General features: G+C 39.9%; 1 protein-coding gene across 2 annotated transcripts in view; it reads left to right on the forward strand.

The window, feature by feature from the left end:
* The first annotated feature begins 4,482 nt into the window (after window positions 1–4,482).
* SIGLEC15 (sialic acid binding Ig like lectin 15) overlaps window positions 4,483–12,531 on the forward strand; it is a 37,306-nt gene continuing 29,257 nt past the window's right edge. For both annotated transcript variants that reach the window (XM_072156180.1, XM_072156099.1), the window contains exon 1: window positions 4,483–4,592. In XM_072156180.1, the coding sequence (XP_072012281.1) occupies window positions 4,520–4,592 (73 nt within the window). In that variant the 5' untranslated portion in view covers window positions 4,483–4,519. The remainder of the gene's footprint in view (window positions 4,593–12,531) is intronic.

A 12,531-nucleotide genomic window follows, 5' to 3' on the forward strand; every position in this document is an offset into this window, starting at 1 on the left:
CAGGCACTCGGACTATTGGCTACTGTGAAGCACCATTGGCTACGGTGGGGGCAAGCATCATGACTATTGGCTACTGTAGTGGCACCTGTTGAATAAACGGTGAAAAGCCAGCCAACCAACACCTCAAAAGACCGGAGCCTCTTGATGTATCGGGATGCGTAGGAGGGGCAGCAATTTTATGTCAGTATACGAGCCCCGGCATATGATAAATAACACCTTCTAGAGACTTCTGTAGACTTCTATTGTCTTCTGTGATTCGCATCCGAGAAAAAATAGGACTGGTTTCAACGCTGGTGTAAAAGAGCCCAAACTTGCAGGGATCCATGTTAGGAAATTTTCACATAGGACGACACAATGACCTGGACATTTAGGGAATTGTGTGATGTTCTGTAATTCTGATCATTGTGCTTACATTAACCATCAGTAACAGAAGAAGATTTAGAGATCATCATTAGAGGATCTGAGGAGGCGCAGGAAGCTCCACAGAAAGTTCATTTGTTGAGTAATGTCTCCCTCTGGTGACCACAATAGAGAACTGCAAGACTTCATATCTTAAATTAAAAAAATTAGAAATAAATGGAAGCGAAGTAACAGAAAGAAGACAATAACCCACAGTCTATAGACTTACCTGCCTGCGCAGCAGAGAAGAGTCGGATGGTGATTGCTTATAGGTCCTGCAGCAGAGATGGAAATGAATGTTCCCTCTAAGGAGACACAAATATCCCAACCTAATGATCCTGTAATGACTCCTCAGCGCTCATAACTCAGGATTCATGTGTCCATGGACAGTCAGTGGTTCCCGAACCTTCCTAATGTCGCGACCCTGTTAAAGACCCTATTTTATACAGCTCCTCACGTTGTGGTGAACCGCAAACATAACATTATTTTTGTTGCTACTTCATATCTGTAATTTTGTAATTGATTTGTATTGTAATCATAGGGATCCTCCAGTAGTCACAGTGCATGCCCCCAGTATTCACAGCGCCTGCCTCCACCAGTCACAGCGCCTGCTCCCACTAGTCACAGCGCCTGCCCCTACTAGCCACAGCACTTGCCCCCAGTTATCACAACGCCTGCCCCCACTAGTCACAGCGCCTGCCCCCTGTAGTCACAGCGCCTGCCCCATTAATCAGACGCCTGGCCCCATTAGTCACAGCGCCTGCCTCCACCAGTCACAGCGCCTGCCCCCAGTTATCACAACGCCTGCCCCCACTAGTCACAGCGCCTGCCCCCAGTTATCACAACGCCTGCCCCCACTAGTCACAGGGCCTGCCCCCTGTAGTCACAGCGCCTGCCCCATTAATCAGACGCCTGGCCCCATTAGTCACAGCGCCTGCCTCCACCAGTCACAGCGCCTGCCCCCAGTTATCACAACGCCTGCCCCCACTAGTCACAGCGCCTGCCCCCAGTTATCACAACGCCTGCCCCCACTAGTCACAGGGCCTGCCCCCTGTAGTCACAGCGCCTGCCCCCATTAGTCACAGCGCCTGCTCCCACTAGTCACATCCCCGGCACCCACTAGCCACAGCACCTGCCCCCACTAGTCACAGCGCCTGCCCTCTCTAGCCACAGCGCCTGCCGCCATTTGTCACAGCCCTGCCCCCAGTAGTCACAGCGCCTGCCCCAGTGATAACAGTGTCTTCCCCTAGTAATCACAGTGCCTGCCCCCTCTAATCACAGTGCCTGCCCCCAGTTATCACACCACCTGTCCCCAGTAGTCACAGTGCCTGTCCCCAGTAGTCACAGCGCCTGCCCCCCCGATAAGCACAGTGCCTGTCCCCAGTATTCACAGTGCCTGCCCCCAGTAATTACAGCACCTGCCCCAGTAGTAAGTGTCTGCCCCCAGTAATCACAGCACCTTCCCCCAGTAATGACAGCGGCTGTCTCCAGTAATCTGTGCCTGCCCCAAGTAATTACAGATCCTGCCTCCAGTAATCATAAAGCCTGCCCCCACTAGTCACAGCGCCTGCCCCCAGTTATCACAGCGCCTGCCCCTTTAATCAGGCGCCTGCCCCCATTAGTCACAGCGCCTGCCTCCACCAGTCACAGCGCCTGCTCCCACTAGTGACATCCCCTGCACCCACTAGCCACAGCGCCTGCCCCCAGTTATCACAGCGCCTGCCGCCATTTGTCACAGCCATGCCCCCAGTAGTCACAGCGCCTGCCCACAGTAGTCACAGCACCTGCCTCCAGTAGTCACAGTGCCTCCCCCACTAATCACAGTGCCTGCCCCCAGTTATCACACCACCTGTCCCCAGTAGTTACAGTGCCTGCCCCCAGTAGTCACAGTGCCTGTCCCCAGTAGTCACAGCGCCTGCCCCCCCGGTAATCACAGTGCCTGCCCCCAGTAATTACAGCACCTGCCCCAGTAGTAAGTGTCTGCCCCCAATAGTCACAGCGCCTGCCCCCAGTAATCACAGCACCTTCCCCCAGTAATGACAGCGGCTGTCTCCAGTAATCTGTGCCTGCCCCAAGTAATTACAGATCCTGCCTCCAGTAATCATAAAGCCTGCTCCCAGTAGTCACAGCGCCAGCCCCCCAGTAATCACAGTACCTGCCCCCACTTATCACAGTGCCTGACCCCATTAATCAGTTCTACACTATATATGTTTATGTTCTTCTAGCTCAGCGGCGTCTCCAGCTTCCTGATGGACAAGGGGTCTGCTTTCGCTTTAGATGAGCCTACTCAGCTCTACTATCTCAGTCTGCTCTCAGGAGTGAGAGAGGTGCTGGCTGTGTGACCCGAAGAGAATTCCTGAGGGAGGAGGATTAAGGGTGCCAGGATCCTGTAAATGGACTCTGGCTGCTCAGTACAGAGTTTGTGAGCCCAACCCAAAGCTTCCTTGAAGTATTTGATCCGTTGAAAGTTGAGTGGTGGAATTCTGAACCTCTGTGTTTGACTAAGCTGTGGGGTACACCGGACTATTTAATGAACGTACCCCTAGACTGTGGGTTGACATTACTAGATGCAAAAGGGTAAAAAATTTGGGTACGATTGCACTTTAATAGGGTTGGTGATCTGTGCCTTTAAGATGTGTTCTCACTCCTCCCCTGTCACGTCACAACGTCCTCCCCTCCTACAGGACGTGGGGGTTTTATATGACTGATCACTCAATGTTATCTCCCTCTATGAGGTGACACTCAAACTGTCCCTCCCCCCTCTCTATGTGATTGAGATGTAATGGGCTTTTTGTGTGTAATTTTTTTCCTTTGTATTTTGTAGTCAGAATGGTGGAAGATTTGAGACGGTGGTTCCTCGGTTGGCCGACTTGCCAGCTGGTAGTTTAGCTGTTAATACAGCTAAACTTTGAGGGTTTTATTGTACTTTCTCTTGGAACCCTGTTTCCTTGTTTCTGCCAATATTGGAACCCTAAAGGGGCATTAACTTTGTTTCCTGGTGTGAACTGTGCCTTGATGCTAGCCCTGATTAACCCCAATTAGAGCCGGAGTCCATTGTACCCCTAGCCTGGACTTAGACCTATTTGACCAGTCTACATAAATTCTGTTTGTGATCTGTTACAGCTTTTTTGCCTCACAGAGGGATTTGATTTCTCTTCAGCGAGTCATCATTTCTCTCAACCCACTTATTCCCCTTCCCTGATGAATTCTCTTCAGCGAGCATCGGTAACAGGAAGCTGGAGGTGTGGCTGAGCTGGAAGAACATGAACATGCAAGGAAAGACGATGATCGGACTCACACGGGGTCATTTCCATAGATGAGGAGTCAACTTTACAAATAGACCTGTGGAACCTTACAGGCATGGAGAGGAACAATATAGGGATAGTTGTACTGCTGTATAACAACAGAAGTGCTTTGATCGGTTCCCATTAACCCTGAATCATAGATGGAGAGCAGACATTACACGCTAGTGTGAGGAAGGCACAACAAATTGGGAAAGAAAATGCTCTTTTTGTAGGCAAATAGTCATTTTCACGGAGAACCAGACATTGTACCTTCATCCCCAGAAAGTGTCTGCGGGATCAAAATGCTCAGCGCCTCCTTTATAAACTCCTTTCGGTGTTTATGTCGCTGGTTGGGGCAAAAAAGTGTCATTTATTATAAAATAATATGTATTTTAAATTTTTTAAAACAAAATTTAAATTTTTTTTTTTTATGTGCATTGATGGTGGAGCTGAATACTCAGTAGGGGGTCTTGGGGTGTTAAATTAGATGGTCAGATGAGGGTCCTGAATATAAGAGCTTACAATCTATAAGTATCACATGATATCACAAGCCTTAAACAGCAGGGGGCACTCTAGCTGTAATTCTCTGTGGGTACAGTCTATACTGTATGTATGTGCAGGGTGGGGTTATTATAATATAAAGGACTGTAGCTATTATAACATTATTATCAGTCATACAAGAAGTGACTTCTTCCTCGGGAACATGTGAGCAAGAGGAAAATATCAGTATATTGTCTAGAAACATAAAGATCCGTCACATGTCTCCAGCATCATCTCCACTTCCTCTTTCCCAAAACCTCTCAACTCAGCGGAGGAAGATCCGACTGTGATCTACTATGGAAGTACAACCAGAGATGGGAGCAGTTACCCTAATAATACTTACTAGCTGCCTCTGGCTCCCATGTCACAGTAAGTACTTACACGTCATAGTAGTTATATTCTTGTACATAGGGGGCAGTATTATAGTAGTTATATTCTTGTACATAGGGGGCAGTATTATAGTAGTTATATTCTTGTACATAGAGGGCAGTATTATAGTAGTTATATTCTTGTACATAGGGGGCAGTATTATAGTAGTTATATTCTTGTACATAGGGGGCAGTATTATAGTAGTTATATTCTTGTACATAGGGGGCAGTATTATAGTAGTTATATTCTTGTATATAGGGGGCAGTATTATAGTAGTTATATTCTTGTACATAGGGGGCAGTATTATAGTAGTTATATTCTTGTACATAGGGGGTAGTATTATAGTAGTTATATTCTTGTACATAGGGGGTAGTATTATAGTAGTTATATTCTTGTACATAGGGGGCAGTATTATAGTAGTTATATCCCTGTACATAGGGGGCGGTATTATAGTAGTTATATTCTTGTACATAGGGGGCAGTATTATAGTAGTTATATTCCTGTACATAGGGGGCAGTATTATAGTAGTTATATTCCTCTACATAGGGGGCATTATTATAGTAGTTATATTCTTGTACATAGGAGGCAGTATTATAGTAGTTATATTCCTGTACATAGGGGGCATTATTATAGTAGTTATATTCTTGTACATAGGGGGCAGTATTATAGTAGTTATATTCCTGTACATAGGAGGCAGTATTATAGTAGTTATATTCTTGTACATAGGGGCAGTATTATAGTAGTTATATTCTTGTACATAGGGGGCAGTATTATAGTAGTTATATTCCTGTACATAGGAGGCAGTATTATAGTAGTTATATTCTTGTACATAGGGGGTAGTATTATAGTAGTTATATTCTTGTACATAGGGGGCAGTATTATAGTAGTTATATCCCTGTACATAGGGGGCGGTATTATAGTAGTTATATTCCTGTACACAGGGGGCAGTATTATAGTAGTTATATTCCTCTACATAGGGGGCATTATTATAGTAGTTATATTCTTGTACATAGGGGGCAGTATTATAGTAGTTATATTCTTGTACATAGGGGGCAGTATTATAGTAGTTATATTCTTGTACATAGGGGGCAGTATTATAGTAGTTATATTCTTGTACATAGGGGGCAGTATTATAGTAGTTATATTCTTGTACATAGGGGGCAGTATTATAGTAGATATATTCTTGTACATAGGGGGCAGTATTATAGTAGTTATATTCTTGTACATAGGGGCAGTATTATAGTAGTTATATTCTTGTACATAGGGGCAGTATTATAGTAGTTATATTCTTCTACATAGGGAGCAGTATTATAGTAGTTATATTCATGTACATAGGGGGCAGTATTATAGTAGTTATATTCTTGTACATAGGGGGCAGTATTATATTAGTTATATTCCTCTACATAGGGGGCATTATTATAGTAGTTATATTCTTGTACATAGGGGGCAGTATTATAGTAGTTATATTCTTGTACATAGGGGGCAGTATTATAGTAGTTATATTCCTCTACATAGGGGGCATTATTATAGTAGTTATATCCCTGTACATAGGGGGCGGTATTATAGTAGTTATATTCCTGTACATAGGGGGCAGTATTATAGTAGTTATATTCCTCTACATAGGGGGCATTATTATAGTAGTTATATTCTTGTACATAGGGGGCAGTATTATAGTAGTTATATTCTTGTACATAGGGGGCAGTATTATAGTAGTTATATTCTTGTACATAGGGGGCAGTATTATAGTAGTTATATTCTTGTACATAGGGGGCAGTATTATAGTAGTTATATTCTTGTACATAGGGGGCAGTATTATAGTAGTTATATTCTTGTACATAGGGGGCAGTATTATAGTAGTTATATTCTTGTTCATAGGGGGCAGTATTATAGTAGTTATATTCTTGTACATAGGGGGCAGTATTATAGTAGTTATATTCTTGTACATAGGGGCAGTATTATAGTAGTTATATTCTTGTACATAGGGGCAGTATTATAGTAGTTATATTCTTGTACATAGGGAGCAGTATTATAGTAGTTATATTCATGTACATAGGGGGCAGTATTATAGTAGTTATATTCTTGTACATAGGGGGCAGTATTATAGTAGTTATATTCCTGTACATAGGGGGCAGTATTATAGTAGTTATATTCCTCTACATAGGGGGCATTATTATAGTAGTTATATTTTTGTACATAGGGGGCAGTATTATAATAGTTATATTCTTGTACATAGGGGGCAGTATTATAGTAGTTATATTCTTGTACATAGGGGGCAGTATTATAGTAGTTATATTCTTGTACATAGGGGGCAGTATTATAGTAGTTATATTCTTGTACATAGGGGGCAGTATTATAGTAGTTATATTCTTGTACATAGGGGGCAGTATTATAGTAGTTATATTCTTGTACATAGGGGGCAGTATTATAGTAGTTATATTCTTGTACATAGGGGGCAGTATTATAGTAGTTATATTCTTGTACATAGGGGGCAGTATTATATTAGTTATATTCTTGTACATAGGGGCAGTATTATAGTAGTTATATTCTTGTACATAGGGGCAGTATTATAGTAGTTATATTCTTCTACATAGGGAGCAGTATTATAGTAGTTATATTCATGTACATAGGGGGCAGTATTATAGTAGTTATATTCTTGTACATAGGGGCAGTATTATAGTAGTTATATTCATGTACATAGGGGGCAGTATTATAGTAGTTATATTCTTGTACACAGGGGGCAGTATTATAGTAGTTATATTCTTGTACATAGGGGGCAGTATTATAGTAGTTATATTCTTGTACATAGGGGGCAGTATTATAGTAGTTATATTCTTGTACATAGGGGGCAGTATTATAGTAGTTATATTCTTGTACATAGGGGCAGTATTATAGTAGTTATATTCTTGTACATAGGGAGCAGTATTATAGTAGTTATATTCATGTACATAGGGGGCAGTATTATAGTAGTTATATTCTTGTACATAGGGGGCAGTATTATAGTAGTTATATTCCTGTACATAGGGGGCAGTATTATAGTAGTTATATTCCTCTACATAGGGGGCATTATTATAGTAGTTATATTTTTGTACATAGGGGGCAGTATTATAGTAGTTATATTCTTGTACATAGGGGGCAGTATTATAGTAGTTATATTCTTGTACATAGGGGGCAGTATTATAGTAGTTATATTCTTGTACATAGGGGGCAGTATTATAGTAGTTATATTCCTGTACATAGGGGGCAGTATTATAGTAGTTATATTCCTGTACATAGGGGCAGTATTATAGTAGTTATATTCCTGTACCTAGGGGACAGTATTATAGTAGTTATATTCCTGTACATAGGGGGCAGTATTATAGTAGTTATATTCCTGTACATAGGGGGCAGTATTTTAGCAGTTATATTCTTGTACATAGGGGGCAGTATTATAGTAGTTATATTCTTGTACATATGGAGCAGTATTATAGTACTTATATTCCTGTACATAGGGGGCAGTATTATAGTAGTTATATTCCTGTACATAGGGAGCAGTATTATAGTAGTTATATTCCTGTACATAGGGAGCAGAATTATAGTAGTTATATTCCTGTACATAGGGGGCAGTATTATAGTAGTTATATTCTTGTACATAGGGAGCAGTATTATAGTAGTTATATTCTTGTACAAAGGGGGCAGTATTATAGTAGTTATATTCTTGTACATAGGGGACAGTATTATAGTAGTTATATTCTTGTACATAGGGGGCAGTATTATAGTAGTTATATTCTTGTTCATAGGGGGCAGTATTATAGTAGTTATATTCTTGTACATAGGGGGCAGTATTATAGTAGTTATATTCTTGTACATAGGGGCAGTATTATAGTAGTTATATTCTTGTACATAGGGGCAGTATTATAGTAGTTATATTCTTGTACATAGGGAGCAGTATTATAGTAGTTATATTCATGTACATAGGGGGCAGTATTATAGTAGTTATATTCTTGTACATAGGGGGCAGTATTATAGTAGTTATATTCCTGTACATAGGGGGCAGTATTATAGTAGTTATATTCCTCTACATAGGGGGCATTATTATAGTAGTTATATTTTTGTACATAGGGGGCAGTATTATAGTAGTTATATTCTTGTACATAGGGGGCAGTATTATAGTAGTTATATTCTTGTACATAGGGGGCAGTATTATAGTAGTTATATTCTTGTACATAGGGGGCAGTATTATAGTAGTTATATTCTTGTACATAGGGGGCAGTATTATAGTAGTTATATTCTTGTACATAGGGGGCAGTATTATAGTAGTTATATTCTTGTACATAGGGGGCAGTATTATAGTAGTTATATTCTTGTACATAGGGGGCAGTATTATAGTAGTTATATTCTTGTACATAGGGGGCAGTATTATAGTAGTTATATTCTTTCTTGTACATAGGGGGCAGTATTATAGTAGTTATATTCTTGTACATAGGGGCAGTATTATAGTAGTTATATTCTTGTACATAGGGGCAGTATTATAGTAGTTATATTCTTCTACATAGGGAGCAGTATTATAGTAGTTATATTCATGTACATAGGGGGCAGTATTATAGTAGTTATATTCTTGTACATAGGGGCAGTATTATAGTAGTTATATTCATGTACATAGGGGGCAGTATTATAGTAGTTATATTCTTGTACACAGGGGGCAGTATTATAGTAGTTATATTCTTGTACATAGGGGGCAGTATTATAGTAGTTATATTCTTGTACATAGGGGGCAGTATTATAGTAGTTATATTCTTGTACATAGGGGGCAGTATTATAGTAGTTATATTCTTGTACATAGGGGCAGTATTATAGTAGTTATATTCTTGTACATAGGGAGCAGTATTATAGTAGTTATATTCATGTACATAGGGGGCAGTATTATAGTAGTTATATTCTTGTACATAGGGGGCAGTATTATAGTAGTTATATTCCTGTACATAGGGGGCAGTATTATAGTAGTTATATTCCTCTACATAGGGGGCATTATTATAGTAGTTATATTTTTGTACATAGGGGGCAGTATTATAGTAGTTATATTCTTGTACATAGGGGGCAGTATTATAGTAGTTATATTCTTGTACATAGGGGGCAGTATTATAGTAGTTATATTCTTGTACATAGGGGGCAGTATTATAGTAGTTATATTCCTGTACATAGGGGGCAGTATTATAGTAGTTATATTCCTGTACATAGGGGCAGTATTATAGTAGTTATATTCCTGTACCTAGGGGACAGTATTATAGTAGTTATATTCCTGTACATAGGGGGCAGTATTATAGTAGTTATATTCCTGTACATAGGGGGCAGTATTATAGCAGTTATATTCTTGTACATAGGGGGCAGTATTATAGTAGTTATATTCTTGTACATATGGAGCAGTATTATAGTACTTATATTCCTGTACATAGGGGGCAGTATTATAGTAGTTATATTCCTGTACATAGGGAGCAGTATTATAGTAGTTATATTCCTGTACATAGGGAGCAGAATTATAGTAGTTATATTCCTGTACATAGGGGGCAGTATTATAGTAGTTATATTCTTGTACATAGGGAGCAGTATTATAGTAGTTATATTCTTGTACAAAGGGGGCAGTATTATAGTAGTTATATTCTTGTACATAGGGGACAGTATTATAGTAGTTATATTCTTGTACATAGGGGGCAGTATTATAGTACTTATATTCCTATATATAGGGGGCAGTATTATAGTAGTTATATTCCTGTACATAGGGAGCAGTATTATAGTAGTTATATTCTTTTACATAGGGGCAGTATTATAGTAGTTATATTCTTGTACATAGGGGCAGTATTATAGTACTTATATTCCTATATATAGGGGGCAGTATTATAGTAGTTATATTCCTGTACATAGGGAGCAGTATTATAGTAGTTATATTCTTGTACATAGGGGACAGTATTATAGTAGTTATATTCTTGTACATAGGGGGCAGTATTATAGTACTTATATTCCTATATATAGGGGGCAGTATTATAGTAGTTATATTCCTGTACATAGGGAGCAGTATTATAGTAGTTATATTCTTTTACATAGGGGCAGTATTATAGTAGTTATATTCTTGTACATAGGGGCAGTATTATAGTACTTATATTCCTATATATAGGGGGCAGTATTATAGTAGTTATATTCCTGTACATAGGGAGCAGTATTATAGTAGTTATATTCTTTTACATAGGGGCAGTATTATAGTAGTTATATTCTTGTACATAGGGGGCAGCATTATAGTAGTTATATTCCTGTACATAGGGGACAGTATTATAGTAGTTATATTCCTGTACATAGGGGGTAGTATTATAGTAGTTATATTCTTGTACATAGGGGGCAGTATTATAGTAGTTATATTCTTGTACATAGGGGCAGTATTATAGTAGTTATATTCTTGTACATAGGGGGCAGTATTATAGTAGTTATATTCCTGTACATAGGGAGCAGTATTATAGTAGTTATATTCTTTTACATAGGGGCAGTATTATAGTAGTTATATTCTTGTACATAGGGGGCAGCATTATAGTAGTTATATTCCTGTACATAGGGGACAGTATTATAGTAGTTATATTCCTGTACATAGGGGGTAGTATTATAGTAGTTATATTTTTGTACATAGGGGGCAGTATTATAGTAGTTATATTCTTGTACATAGGGGCAGTATTATAGTAGTTATATTCTTGTACATAGGGGCAGTATTATAGTAGTTATATTCTTGTACATAGGGGGCAGTATTATAGTAGTTATATTCTTGTACATAGGGGGCAGTATTATAGTAGTTATATTCTTGTACATAGGGGGCAGTATTATAGTAGTTATATTCTTGTACATAGGGGGCAGTATTATAGTAGTTATATTCTTGTACATAGGGGCAGTATTATAGTAGTTATATTCCTGTACATAGAGGGCAGTATTATAGTAGTTATATTCCTGTACATAGGGGGCAGTATTATAGTAGTTACATTCTTGTACATAGGGGGCAATTTTTATTAGTATAAACAAACAGAAAATATTACAATACATTCTCATCAGAATGAACAGACAATTATTTAACACATATCAAACAGATCAGAAAATAATAAATTCATAATAATCTTAACTCAAAAAGTCCATCACTGGTAAAAAGAAAAATGTGGAAATTAATATAATTACTTGATCAATTACCCCAGACATATGTTCCTCCATAACTTTACATTATAACTCTTCTTTCTAACCTCTATGGATCGTATCCACCTCAGCTCTGATAGTATTTGGGTTACAGCGGTCATGGGTTGGAAGGACTCGCTGTGCGCAGACACTCTGGTCCTGGTGTGCCAGTGATAGTATTTGATTGTGGTGATGATCAGGTACATGGTCCCTCTGTCGATGCCGGCTACCTGTGGTGTCACCCCATAGATTACGTCCGGGTAGGTCAGAGACTGCAGTCTTGATATTCCGAGTCTGTGGGACACCTCCTGCCATATCTGCCTCCCTCCCGGGCACTCAGTGATAAAATGCTCCATGGTCTCCTCCTGTTGACATCCCAAGGGGCACAAACGCTCAGAGAGACTCAAGAATTTTAAATTTCCCCTGACAAAGAGCCTCCCATGTAAGGATAACCAGGCAATATCAAAGAGCTTTGCAGGGAGCCTAGGACTATTGAGGAACCTCAGACTCTCCTGCAAGGTGGCCATTGTGCAGTCCCTCAGAGCTGGCCGAACAGTATAGAAGGTCCTACAGATATTGGTATAAAGGTCCTTCCTGGTCCTACTCTCCAATAATGTCTTGTCCAGCCTCCACTTTTTCATGCACCTGAGACCATACTCCAGATACTGGGGGAGGAAGCCAGGAGTCCATCGGCCCCTCTTGAGACTGCCGCCTCGCATCCAAGACTCTGCAAAAGGCAATATCCAGTCCCTGACACTACTTACCC

This window comes from Engystomops pustulosus, chromosome 1 (genome assembly GCF_040894005.1).
Source record: "Engystomops pustulosus chromosome 1, aEngPut4.maternal, whole genome shotgun sequence".
In the NCBI taxonomy this organism is placed as follows: Eukaryota; Metazoa; Chordata; class Amphibia; order Anura; family Leptodactylidae; genus Engystomops; species Engystomops pustulosus.